The following is a 13,904-nucleotide window of genomic DNA, read 5'->3' as shown; positions in this document are numbered from 1 at the left end:
CGCACCAGGCCCCTGCAGCATTGATAGGGCCTATTCTTCATCGCGCCGCCATTGTCTCGCCCGGCTGAGGAGCGCAGAGATACATTTAGAGCAAGCAATAGGAGGAGGAGGAGAAAATCAATGAAAGTTCATTCCTGTGATTTCAGACACCGGGATGAGCTGCGCGGCGTCCATTGAAGCAATGCTCGGATACATTCGGCGTATGGGCAACTAGCACAAATTTAGAAAGGGTTAGAAGATGAGATTAAATTGTTAAAGTTTATTATTCTATTTAAAAAATGAAGTGGATGATTAGCATGGGTTAGATACAGATTAAGACTCCCTCTGCACTGTCCCATTAAACACTCCCAGGACAGGTACAGCAGGTATGAGATACAGAATACAGATACAGATACAGAATACAGCACCCTCTACATTCATGGGCATCACTGGCAAGGCCAACATTTATTGCCCATCCCTAATTGCCCTTGAGCAGGTGGTAGTGAGCCACCTTCTTGAACCGCTACAGTCCTTGTGGTGAAGGTACTCCCACAGTGCCGTTAGGCAGGAAGTTCCAGGATTTTGACCCAGTGACGATGAAGGATCGGCGATATATTTCCAAGTCAGGATGGTGTGTGACTTGAAGGGGAACTTACAAGTGGTGGTGTTCCCATGCACCTGCTGCCCTTGTCCTTCTAAGTGGTAGAGGTCGCGGGTTTGGGAGGTGCTGCCGAAGAAGCCTTGGCGAGTTGCTGCAGTGCATCTTGTAGAGGGTACACACTGCAGCCACAGTGCGCCGGTGGTGCAGCAAGTGAATATTTCAGGTGGTGGCTGGGGTGCCAATCAAGTGGGCTACTTTGTCCTGGATGGTGTCGAGCGTCTTGAGTGTTGTTGGAGCTGCTCTCATCCAGGCAAGTGGAGAGTATTCCATCACACTCCTGACTTGTGCCTTGTAAATGGTGGAAAGGCTTTGGGGAGTCAGGAGGTGAGACACTTGTCCCAGGATACCCAGCCTCTGACCTTTGGAATTCTCTTCCCAAAGAGAGCTGTGGAGGTTGGTCATTGAGTGTGTTTAAGGTGGCGATAGACAGATTTTTGAACGATAAGGGAGTCAAGGGTTATGGGGAATGGGCAGGGAAGTGGAGTTGAGGCCAAGATCAGATCAGCCATGATCATATTGAATGGCAGAGCAGGCTCGAGGGGCCAAATGACCTACTCCTGTTCCTACGTCTTAGTGAAATTGGCTTTTCCCCAATTGAGAACTTTTACTCCTGGTCTAAATGTGTCCTTTTCCAGAACTACCCTAAATTTAACTGAATTATGATTCAAACTGGGTGTCCTTGTGCACCAGTCACTGAAGGTAAGCATGAAGGTGCAGCAGGCGGTTAAGAAGGCAAATGGTATGTTGGCCTTGGTAGCGAGAGGGTTTGAGTACAGGAACAAGGATGTCTTGCTGCAGTTGTACAGGGCCTTGGTGATACCACTCCTTGAGTATTGTGTGCAGTTTTGGTCGCCTTATCTGAGGAAGGATGTTCTTGTCATGGAGGGAGTGCGGTGAAGATTCACCAGACTGATGCCTGGGATGGCAGGAATGACGTATGAGGAGAGATTGGGTCGACTGGGCTTATACTCGCTGGAGTTCAGAAGAATGAGAGGGGATCTCATTGAAACGTATAAAATTCTAACAGGACTACACAGACTAGATGCAGGAAGCATGTTCCCGATGGTCATGGATTCCAGAACCATAGGTCGCATAGAAATATTGAAGATAGGAGCAGGAGTAGGCCATTCGGCCCCTCGAGCCTGCTCTACCATTCAATGAGATCATGGCTGGTCATCCAAATTCAGTACTCTGTCCCTGTCTTCTCCCCATATCCCTTGATCCCTTTAGCCTGAAGAAATATATCTAACTCCTTCTTGAATACATTTAATGAATTGGCCTCAACTGCCTTCTGTGGTAGCGAATTCCACAGGTTCACCACTCTCTGGGTGAAGAAATTCCTCCTCTTCTCTGTCCTAAATGGCTTACCCCTTATCCTTAGACTTAGAGATGAGGAGGAATTACTTCACCCAGAGAGCGGTGAACCTGTGGAATTCTCTACCATAGAAGGCAGCAGAGGCCAATTCATTAAATATTGGGGAGAAAGCAGGGACAGGGTACTGAATTTGGATGATCAGCCATGATCTCATTGAATGGTGGAGCAGTCTCGAGGGGCTGAATGGCCGACTCCTGCTCCTATCTTCTATGTTTCTTCTTTGTTTAATCTGAAGAACACAAGAGCGGGGGAGGGAGTCCCTTTAAATGTGAAGGAGGTGGGTGTCCCTTTAAATGTGGAGGGGGTGGGTGTCCCTTTAAATGTGGAGGAGGTGGGTGTCCCTTTAAATGTGAAGGAGGTGGGTGTCCCTTTAAATGTGAAGGAGGTGGGTGTCCCTTTAAATGTGGAGGGGGGAGGGTGTCCCTTTAAATATGGAGGGGGTGGGTGTCCCTTTAAATGTGGAGAGGCGGGGCCGCGCATGCTCATTCGGCCCCCTCACCACAACACGAGGCTGCCAATGCGCCTGCGCGGGCCCGCCAGGAACAGACGGAAGGCCGGGCCCGGGGAAGAGGCGGAATCAGCGGCCGGGTAAAGTGAAATGTTGGGGAATCGATTTAAATCGAGGTGAGGGGGGAGCGGAGAGCGGGATTATAAAGTAAAAGTAGAGAAAAACCAAACCTGAGAGTCGGGCGGGCCCAACACGGACAGCGGACGGAGCGGATTGAACCGCGCGCTGTGGCGGAGTGAGCCGGAACAAAGTGATTGTGACTGACGGGAGCGCTGACCAATAGGAAGAGGGCTGAGCTGGGAGGACTGATCTGGGCGGTCTGGTCCTCCAAGCAATGGCGGCGTGGCTAGGGGGCGGGACCTTCCGCCCCGGCGCTGAGGCTGGCCGGATTGTGACGTCATCAGAGGAAGAGGCCCATTCAGGTGGATGGAGGCCGGCCCGGCCTGTGACTGACGGGAGCTCTGGCCAATAGGAAGAGGGCGGGCCCGGGTCCGCCCACCAATGGCGGCGCGGCAAGGGGGCGGGGCCTCCTCTCCAGCTCAGGTGCGCTGGGGCCGATTGTGACGCGCTGTCCCCAGGTGAGAGCAGCTCAGTCAGCACGGAGCTGGGGCTGGAATCTGGGAGAGGGGCCGCAGGCAGCACAGAGCTGGGGCTGGAATCTGGGAGAGGGGCCACAGTCAGCACAGAGCTGGGGCTGGAATCTGGGAGAGGGGCCGCAGTCAGCACAGAGCTGGGGCTGGAATCTGGGAGAGGGGCCGCAGTCAGCACAGAGCTGGGGCTGGAATCTGGGAGAGGGGCCGCAGGCAGCACAGAGCTGGGGCTGGAATCTGGGAGAGGGGCTGCAGGCAGCACAGAGCTGGGGCTGGAATCTGGGAGAGGGGCCGCAGACTGCGGGCCTGGCAAATTTTAAAAATAATAAATTTTAAAAAAGCTTATTTAAAGACAAATTTCCTGCAGTTTCAGAGACTGCCTTTGTCAATGCAATAATTTCTTAAATGTTTAAAAATTAAATCAAATCATCAAAGAGGAAGAGAGTAGCATAAGTGAAGAAAGACTTGCATTTATATAGCGCCATTCACGACCAGCAGACGTCTCAAAGCGCTTTACAGTCAATGAAGTACTTTTTGAAGTGGAGTCACTGTTGAAATGTGGCAGCGCACAGCAAGCTGCCACAAACAGCAATGTGATAATGACCAGATAATCTGTTTTTGTTATGTTGGTTGTGGGAAAAATATTGGCCAGGACTCCGGGATAACTTCCCGACTCCTCTTCGAAATAGTGCCATGGGATCTTTTACATCCACCTGAGAGGGCAGACAGGGCCTCGGTTTAACGTCTCATCAGAAAGACGGCCCCTCCGACAGTGCAGCACTCCCTCAGCACTGCACTGGAGTGTCTGCCTAGCTTTATGTGCTCGAGTCCCTGGAGTGGGACTTGAACCCACAACCTTCTGACTCAGGCGAGTGAGCTACCAACTATTTTTTCTATAAATATACTTTATTAAACATTAAGAACATTTACAACATCTTGATAATGAGCTGCCAACTGAGCTCTAGCTGACAACGGTGGTCCCTTAGAGGCTGAGACAGGAGAAATTATTATGGGAAATAAGGAAACGGCAGAAACGTTAAAACAAATATTTTGTATCTGTCTTCACAGTAGAAGACACAAAAGCATACCAAAGATGGTGGGGAACCGAGGGTTTAATCAGGGTGAGGAACTAAATGTAAAGTACTAGAGAAACTAATGGGACTAAAAGCCGACAAATCCCCTGGACCCGACGGCCTACATCCTAGGGTTCTAAAAGAGGTGGCTGAAGAGATAGTGGATGCATTGGTTTTGATCTTCCAAAATTCACTAGATTCCCGAGATTCTAGAATGGTCCCAGTGGATTGGAAGGTCGCAAATGTAACACCGCTGTTCAAGAAAGGAGGGAGAAAAAAAACAGGGAACGACAGGCCAATTAGCCTGACATCAGTCGTTGGGAAAATGCTGGAATCCATTGTTACGGAAGTTGTATCAGGGCACTTAGAAAATCATAACATGGTTAGGCTGAGTCAACATGGTTTTATGAAAGGGAAATGGTGTTTGACAAATTTATTAGTTATTTGAGGATGTAACTAGCAGGGTAGATAAAGGGGAACCAGTGGATGTAGTATATTTGGACTTCCAAAAGGCATTCGACAAGGTGCCACATAAAATATTATTACACAAGATTAGGGCTCACGGGGTTTGGGGTAATATAGTAGCATGGATAGAGGATTGGTTAACAGGCAGAAAACAGAGAGTAGGGATAAACGGACCTTTTTCAGGTTGGCAGGCTGTAACTAGTGGGGTGCCGCAAGGATCAGTGTTTGGGCCTCAGCTATTTACAATCTAAATTAATGACCTAGATGAAGGGACTGAGTGTAATGTATCCAAGTTTGCTGATGATACAAAGCTAGGTGGGACAGTAAGCGGTGAGGAGAACACAGAGACTCTGCAAAGGGATATAGATAGACTCAGTGAGTGGGCAGTAAGGTGGCAGATGGAGTATAATGTGGGGAAATGTGAGGTTATTCACTTTGGTAGGAAGAATAGAAAAACAGAATATTTTTTAAATGGTGAGAAACTTTCAAATGTTGGTGTTCAGAGAGATTTGGGTGTCCTCGTGCAAGAAACACAGAAAGCTAGCGTGCAGGTACAGCAAGCAATAAGGAAGGCAAATGGCATGTTGGCCTTTATTGCAAGGGGGTTGGAGTATAAGAGTAAGGAAGTCTTGCTCCAATTGTACAGGGCCTTGGTGAGACCACACCTGGAGTACTGGGCACAGTTTTGGTCTCCTTATCTAAGGAAGGATATACTTGCCTTGGAGGCAGTGCAACGAAGGTTCACGAGATTGATTCCTGGGATGAGGGGGCTGTCCGATGATGAGAGATTGTGTAGAATGGGCCGATACTCTCTGGAGTTTAGAAGAATGAGAGGTGATCTCATTGAAACATACAAGATTCTGAAGGGGATTGACAGGGTAGATGCTGAGAGGTTGTTTCCCCAGGCTGGAGTGTCTAGAACTAGGGGGCACAGTCTCAGGATAAGGGGCCGGCCATTTAAGACTGAGATGAGGAGGAATTTCTTCACTCAGAGGGTTGTGAATCTTTGTAATTCTCTGCCCCAGAGGGCTGTGAATGCTGAGTCTTTGAGTATATTCAAGGCTGAGATCGATAGATTGTTGGACTCTAGGGGAATCGAGGGATATGGAGATCGATGATCAGCCATGATCTTATTGAATGGTGGAGCAGGCTCGAGGGGCCGAATGGCCCACTCCTGCTAATTGGCTAAGGGAGAGGAGGCAGTGAGCAGTGCTGAGGGATGTTTTTCTGACTGGAGGGAAGTATGCAGTGGGTTCCCCCAGGGGTCAGGATTAGGACCATTGCTTTTCTTGTTATATATAACTGACCTGGACTTGGGTATAGGTGTACAATTTCAAAGTTTGCAGATGATACAAAACTTGGCAACGTAGTAAATAGTGAGCATAGTAGTAGCAGACTTCAGGAGGACAGAGACAGACTGTGAAATGAGCAGACACAAGGCAGGTGAAATTAAATGAGGATAAGTGTGAAGTGATGCAGTTTGGGAGAAACAACAGGGAGAGGCCGTATAATCTAAATGGGACTATTTTGAGGGGGTGCAAGAGCAGAGGGTCCTGGGGGTCCATATTCACAAATCTTTGAAAGTGCCACAGCAAGTTGGTGAGGTTTCAGAAAACGTATGGGATACTTGGCTTTGTAAATAGGGCCATTGAATACAAAAACAAGGAAGTTACACTAAACCTTTACAAATCACTAGTTAGGAACATAGGACAGGAGGAGGCCATTCAGCCCCTCGAGCCTGTTCCACCATTCAATAAGATCATGGCTGATCTTGGGCTCAAAGCCACTTCCCTGCCCGCTCCCCATAACCCTTCACTCCCATATCTTGCAAAAATTTGTCGATCTCCACCTTAAATATATTTAATGACCCAGCCTGCACAGCTCTCTGCGGCAGAGAATTTCACAGATTTACGACCCTCTGAGAGAAGAAATTCCTCCTCATCTCAGTTCTAAAAGGGCGACCCTTTATTCTAAATCTGTGCCCCTGCGTTCTAGATTTCCCCACGAGGGGAAACATCCTCTCTGCATCTACCTTGTTGAGCCCCCTCAGTATCTTATATGTTTCAATAAGATCACCTCTCATTCTTCTAAATTCCAATGAGTTTAGGCCCAGCCGGCTCAACCTTTCTTCATAAGTTAACCGCTTCATCTCTGGAATCAACCTCGTGAATCGTCTCTGAACTGCCTCCAATGCAAGTATATCCTTCCTTAAATAAGGAGACCAAAACTGTACGCAGTACTCCAGGTGTGGTCTCACCAATACCCTGTACAGTTGGAGCAGGACTTCCCTACTTTTATACTCCAACCCCCTTGAAATAAAGGCCAACATCCCATTTGCCTTTTTGATTACTTGCTGTACCTGCATGGTAACTTTTTGTGTTTCATGCACAAGGACCCCCAGGTCCCTCTGAACTGTAGCATTTTGTAATCTCTCTCCATTTAAATAATTTGTTTTTTTATTTTTCCTGCCAAAGTGTATAACCTCGCACTTTCCCACATTATACTCCATCTGCCAAATGTTTGCCCACTCACTTAGCCTGTCGATATCCCTTTGCAGGTTCTTTGAGTCCTCTGCACAACTTGCTTTCCCACCCATCTTTGTATCAGGACAGGAGGAGGCCATTCAGCCCTTTGAGCCTGTTCCGCCTTTCAATGAGATCATGGCTGATCTGTGACCTAACTCCATACACCCGCCTTTGGCCCATATCCCTTAATACCTTTGGGTAACAAAAACCTATCAATCTCAGATTGAAAATTAACAATTGATCTCGCATCAATTGCCGTTTGTGGAAGAGAGTTCCAAACTTCTACCACCCTTTGTGTGTAGAAGTGTTTCCTAATTTCACTCCTGAAAGGTCTGGCTCTAATTTTTAGACTATGCCCCCAGTCCTAGAATCCCCAACCAGCGGAAATAGTTTCTCTCTATCTACCCTATCTGTTCCCCTTAATATCCTGAAAACTTCAATCAGATCACACCTTAATCTTCTAAATTCCAGGGAATACAACCCTAATTTGTGTAATCTCTCCTCGTAACTTAACCCTTGAAGTCCGGGTATCATTCTGGTAAACCTACGCTGCACTCCCTCCAAGGCCAATATATCCTTCCTAAGGTGTGGTGCCCAGAACTGCTCACAGTGCTCCAGGTGTGGTCTAACCAGGGTTTTGTACAGCTGCAGGGTTTTGGCCTCAGCTGGAGTCTTGTGTACAGTTCTGGGCACCACACTTTAGGAAGGATGTCAAGGCCTTGGAGAGGGTGCAGAGGAGGTTGACCAGGATGGTACCAGGGATGAGGGACTTCAGTTATGTGGAGAGATTGGAGAAGCTGGGATTGTTCCCCTTAGAGCAGAGAAGGTTAAGAGGAGACCTAATAGAGGTGTTCAAAATGATGAGGGGTTTTGATCGAGCAAGTAGGGAGAAACTGTTCACTCTGGCAAGTGGGTCGGTAACCAAAGGTCACAGATTTAAAATAGTTGTTAAAAGAACTAGAGGGAAATGAGGAGAATTGTTTTCACACAGAGGGTTGTTAAGATCTGGAACGCACCATCTGAAAGGATGCTGGAATCAGGTTCCACAGGAACTTTCAAACAGTAATTGGACATGTCCTTGAAGAGGACTAGTTTGCAGAGTTCTGGGGATAAAGCTGGGGTTTGGGACTAAATTGGAAAGCTCTTTCAAAGAGCCGGCACAGACTCGATGGGCCGAATCACCTCCTCCTGTGCTGTTAAATTCTATGATCAGTGTGAACACGCTGGTGTCTCTTAAGGTTCTTAAGCTTTTATTGCTCTTCCCACAAGTCAGAACATTTAAAGGGTCTCTCGTCAGTGTGAACAAGCTGGTGTGAGGAGGGTGGATGACTGAGTGAATCCGTTCCCCCACACAGAGCAGGTGAACGGCCTCTCACCAGTGTATAGGAGCCGATGTCTCTTCAGCTCCCTGGAGCTTTTAAAGCTTTTCCCACAGCCAGAACATTTAAAGGGGTTCTCTCGAGTGTGAACTCGCTGATGGGCCAGCCGGTTGGAGGACCGAGCGAATCCCTTCCCACACACACGGATCAGGTGAACGGCCTCTCCCCAGCGTGTAGGAGCCGGTGTCTCTTCAGCTCCCCAAGGCTTTTAAAGCTTTTCCCACAAGTCAGAACATTTAAAGCGTCTCTCATCAGTGTGAACTCGCTGGTGTGTCTGCAGGGTGGATAACTGAGTGAATCCCTTCCCACACACGAAGCAGGTGAACGGCCTCTCCCCAGTGTGAACTCACTGGTGTTGCTTGAGCTCCTGGGGGATTTTAAAGCTCTTCCCACAGTGAGAACATTTAAATGGAATTTCATCAGTGTGAACAAGCTGATGTGTCAGCAGGGTGGAGGACTGCAAGAATCCCTTCCCACACACGGAGCAGGTGAATGGCCTCTCCACAGTGTGAAGGCACTGGTGTCCCTTCAGATCCCCGGGGCTTTTAAAGCTCTTCCCACAGTCAGAACATGTAAACGGCCTCTCATCAGTGTGAACAAGCTGGTGTCGCTTCAGTTCCCCAGGGCTTTTAAAGCTCTTCCCACAGTCAGGACATTGAAATGGTCTCTCCCCAGTGTGAACTCGCTGGTGTGTTTGCAGGTGGGATGAACAAACAAATCCCTTTCCACACACGGAGCAGGTGAATGGACTGTCCCTGGTGTGACTGCGCCGTTGAACTTCCAATGCAGGCAGGGAACTGACTCCCTTCCCACCGTCCCCACCTTTACCCGGTTTCTCCCTGGTGTGACGGTGCACGTGTCTCACCAGGTCAGGCGATTGGCTGAATCCGTGTCTACACACTGAACACGTGCGGTTTGTCATCGCTGCTTTCTCCTTCCATGTGCAAAGGCCGATGATATTCAGGTCCTGATGAATCGAGCGACTCTGTCAGATTTTGACGTGATGTTTCGTCTGAGCTTCCCGCCTGTAACTGCTCCACTTCTATAACCCTGTAAATCGAGTTCAGAAAAGGATCAGAGGCAAACCGTTGTTTAATTTTCCCCTTTCCGAACCTAGGGGCAGTGAAGCTGATTTTCAGGCCCCAGCTGCTGCACAGGTTGGTTGAAAGGATCAGCAGTAATGGCGGCTGTAATACCCACAAGCCCCCGGCGCTGCAGAAAGCGCTCTGTTGACTCTGAGTCCCGCGCATGTGCTCATGGCCCCCACGCTCTCCCTCCTGCTCTACAATCACCCGTCCCGATCGGTCCGCAATGCGCATGCTCAGTGCACAAAACCCCGTGGTTGGAACATCGGGCGCGCTTACGAAGCCACAACATCTGGTACATGTGAGCGGCTCAGGTGGGGGCGAGTCGGTGTTTCGCCTCAACCGTCAGGGAGGTGCGCATGCGCAGGACGCCCCAACATTCTTCCTGTCAGCAATCACTCCCTCGTTTCTTTAACAAAAACAGAAAATGCTGGAAATACTCAGCAGGTCAGGCAGCATCTGTGGAGACAGAAACAGATTTAACGTTTCAGGTCGATGACCATTCGTCAGAACTGCTTGTTCTTTAGTGTCAGCCAGTGGCTCAGTGGGTAGCACTCTCGCCTCTGAGTCAGAAAGTTGTGGGTTCAAGTCCCACTCCAGAGACTTGAGCGCAAAAAATCCAGGCTGACACTCCAGTGCAGTGCTGAGGGAGTGCGGCACTGTCGGAGGTGCTGTTTTTTGGAGGAGACGTTAAACCGAGGCCCCATCTGCTCTCTCAGGTGGACGTCAATGTTCCTATGGCACTATTTGAATAAGAGCAGGGGAGTTATCCCTGGTGTCCTAGCTAATGTGTTTATCCCTCAATCAACATAACAAAAAACATAGATTATCTGGTCATTATCAGATTGCTGTTTGTGGGAGCTTGCTGTGCGCTAATTGGCTGCTGCGTTTCCTACATTACAACAGTGACTCTACTTCATTGGCTGTAAAGCGCTTTGGGACGTCCAGTGGTGGTGAAAGGCGCTATAGAAATGCAAGTCTTTCTTACGTCATTGGTCTCACCAGCGCCCTCTTCTGGCTGATTGACAGCCGAGCATCCGCGCATGCGCACACGGGGCGGCGGTTTGGGCCGAGTCCGGCATAGCGACCCCTCCCGGTCACGAAGGGCAACAACCACGCATGCCCAGAGGGCACCAACCCCCCTCACCCACACGGAGCTGCGCCTGCGCACTCGGATCCTGCCGGACGGAGTCGGCGCGGGCCATTCCGGGGAAAGGCCTTGGTGTCGGTTCCAGAGTCGCGATCGGTGACGCAAAGTGAGTTTTCTCCGCTCCGATTGGGTGGAGAATTGCGCGGGGTGGGGTGGGGTGGGTGGATCGGGAGAGAATAAAGAGAAATAGAAAAACCTGAGTCGGCAAAGCCCCGGACCGAGCGGCGGCAGTTGGACGAAGCACGTGATCTCCTCGGGGACACATGACCTGGGCTCGCGGCCTGATTGACGGGAGCTTCCGACCAATAGGGTGCGAGCGGGGCGGGGCTGGAGGAGCGAGCCGGGGGCGGGTCCTCCAACCAATTGGGGAGCCCGAGGGGCGGGACTAGCGCCGGCTGATTGTCTGATCCGCAGGGCAGCGAGTTTCTCCAGTCCCTTGTTCAGGGCCCGGGGCCAGGGGAGGCTGTGGGCCTTTATTCCCCTCATTGGACACAAGGCTCTTTGGCCCACAACACACTGGCTCAGGTTTTAATAGAGACTTTTTAAATTCATCAATAAAAGCAGATAAACCCTGTGCTTCTGTGGAACAAACTTTCTAATATTTTATAGAATCATAGAATGGTTACAGCACAGAAGGAGGCCATTCAGCCTGTCGAGTCCGTGCCAGCTCTCTGCAAGACCACTTCAGCTAGTCCCACTCCCCGCCCTTTCCCCGTAACCCTGCAAATGTCTTTACTTCAGGCACTTATCCAATTCCCTTTTGAAAGCTGTGATTGAATCTGCCTCCACCACCCTTTCAGGCAGTGCATTCCAGATCCTAACCACTCGCTGCGTAAAAAAGTTTTTCCTCATGTCACCTTTGGTTCTTCTGCCAACCACCTTAAATCTGTGTCCTCCGGTTCTCAACCCTTCCGCCAATTGGAACAGCTTCTCTCTCTCTACTCTGTCCTGACCCCTCGTGATTTTGAACACCTCTATCAAATCTCCTCTCAACCTTCTCTACTCTAAGGAGAACAACCCCAGCTTCTCCAGTCTATCCACGTAACTGAAGTCCCTCATCCCTGGAACCATTCTTGTAAATCTTTTCTGCACCCACTCTGAGGCCTTCACATCCTTCATAAAGTGCGGGGCCCAGAATTGGACACAATACTCCAGTTGAGGCCGAACCAGTGTTTTATAAAGGTTCATCATAACCTCCTTGCTTTTGGACTCTATGCCTCTGTTTATTAAGCCCAGGATCCCGTATGCATTTTTAACTGCTTTCTCAACCTGCCCTGCCACCTTCAACGATTTGTGCACACATACCCCAGGTCTCTCTGTTCATGCACACATTTTAGTCTTATACCCTTTAGTTTATATTGCCTCTCCTCGTTCTTCCTACCAAAATATATCAGTTTGCACTTTTCTGCGTTAAATTTCATCTCCCATGTATCCGCCCATTCCACCAGCCTGTCTATGTCCTCTTGATGTCTATCACTATCCTCCTCACTGTTCCCTATACTTCCAAGTTTTGTGTTATCTGCATATTTTGAAATTGTGCACTGTACACCCAAGTCTAAGTCATTAATATATATCAAGAAAAGCAGTGGTCCTAGTACCGACCCCTGGGGAATACCACTGTGTACCTTCCTCCTTTCCGAAAAACAACCGTTCACCACTGCTCTCTGTTTCCTGTCACTTTGCCAATTTCATATCCATGCTGCCACTGTCCCTTTTATTCCATGGCCTTCAACTTTGCTGGCAAGCCTATTATGTGGCTCTTTGTCGAACGCCTTTTGGAAATCCATGTACACCACATTAACCACATTGCCCTCATTAACCATTTCTGTTACCTCATCAAAAACTCAATCAGAATCAGAGCGGCCGGGCCCGGCGGACGTGCGGCCAGGGCTCCGGCACCAGGAATCCCAGGGTGCAGCACCTCCCCCATCCGAGCCGCCGCTTCCCGGTTTCTTCAGCCGGTTCCACTGAGTCCGACTCAGGAAAAAGAACAGGAGCCAGGCTCCCAGAATGGCCCGCGGCCCCGGGGAGCATACGCACTCTCAGCGGGTAAATAAGCACGTTGGATAGAGTGGTTTCTGGGGCGTGGTGAATTGTGGGTGCTGCGGCCGCCATTAGTCAGCGGCTGTGGGGAAGAGTTTTATTGCAGGCTGACGGAAGGTAGGTCCCTGGCCACCTGTGTAGGTCTTTTTGTTGCTTCATTGTTGAGGATGTAACTAGTAAAATAGATAAGGGAGAACCAGTGGATGTTGTGTATTTGGACTTTCAAAAGGCTTTCGATAAGGTCCCGCATAAGAGATTAGTGTGTAAAGTTAAGGCACCTGGGATTGGGGGCAAGGTATTGGCTTGGATAGAGAACTGGTTGGCAGACAGAAAGCAAAGAGTTGGAATAAACGGGTCTTTTTCCGAATGGCTGGCAGTGACTAGTGGGGTACCGCAGGGATCGGTCCTTGGACCCCAGCTATTCACAATATATATTAATGATCTAGACAAGGGAACTAGATGTAATGTCTCCAAATTTGCAGACGACACAAAGCTGGGTGGGCGTGTGTGCTGTGAGGAGGATGCCGAGAAACTACAGGATGATTTGGACAGGTTGTGTGATTGGGCAGAAGCATGGCAGATGCAATATAACATGGATAAATGTGAGGTAATCCATTTTGGTGGCAAAAACAGGAAGGCAGATTATTATCTGAATGGCAATAGATTGGGAGAAGGGGAAGTGCAACAAGACCTGGGTGTCCTTGTGCACCAGTCGCTGAAGATAAGCATGCAGGTACAGCAGGTGGTTAAGAAGGCAAATGGTATGTTGGCCTTCGTAGCGAGAGGGTTTGAGTACAGGAACAAGGATGCCTTGCTGCAGTTGTACAGGGCCTTGGTGAGACCACATCTTGAGTATTGTGTGCAGTTTTGGTCGCCTTATCTGAGGAAGGATGTTCTTGCCATGGAAGGAGTTCAATGAAGATTCACCAGGCTGATGCCTGGGATGGCAGGAATGATGTATGAGGAGAGATTGGGACGATTGGGCTTGTACTCGCTGGAGTTTAGAAGAATGAGAGGGGATCTCATTGAAACTTATAAAATTCTGACAGGACTGGACAGACTAGATGCAGG

General features: G+C 49.3%; 2 protein-coding genes across 2 annotated transcripts in view; one reads left to right on the top strand and one right to left on the bottom strand.

The window, feature by feature from the left end:
- LOC147091910 (uncharacterized) overlaps positions 1 to 2,773 on the bottom strand; it is a 34,622-nt gene extending 31,849 nt beyond the window's left edge. Inside the window, exon 1 of the mRNA XM_085976636.1 lies at positions 2,694 to 2,773. The gene's annotated coding sequence lies outside the window, so the exon portion shown is untranslated. The remainder of the gene's footprint in view (positions 1 to 2,693) is intronic.
- Positions 2,521 to 13,904, top strand: part of LOC147091908 (uncharacterized) — a 50,650-nt gene continuing 39,266 nt past the window's right edge. The window contains exon 1 of the mRNA XM_085976635.1: positions 2,521 to 2,639. Within this exon, the coding sequence (XP_085832761.1) occupies positions 2,614 to 2,639 (26 nt within the window). The 5' untranslated portion in view covers positions 2,521 to 2,613. The remainder of the gene's footprint in view (positions 2,640 to 13,904) is intronic.

Source organism: Somniosus microcephalus, unplaced genomic scaffold (assembly GCF_052327205.1).
Source record: "Somniosus microcephalus isolate GS21.2 unplaced genomic scaffold, FLI_Smic_1.0 unresolved_chr3, whole genome shotgun sequence".
NCBI lineage: Eukaryota > Metazoa > Chordata > Chondrichthyes > Squaliformes > Somniosidae > Somniosus > Somniosus microcephalus.
The sequence above is the reverse complement of the archived record's forward strand: the minus strand, read 5'-3'. Positions and strand labels throughout refer to the sequence as shown.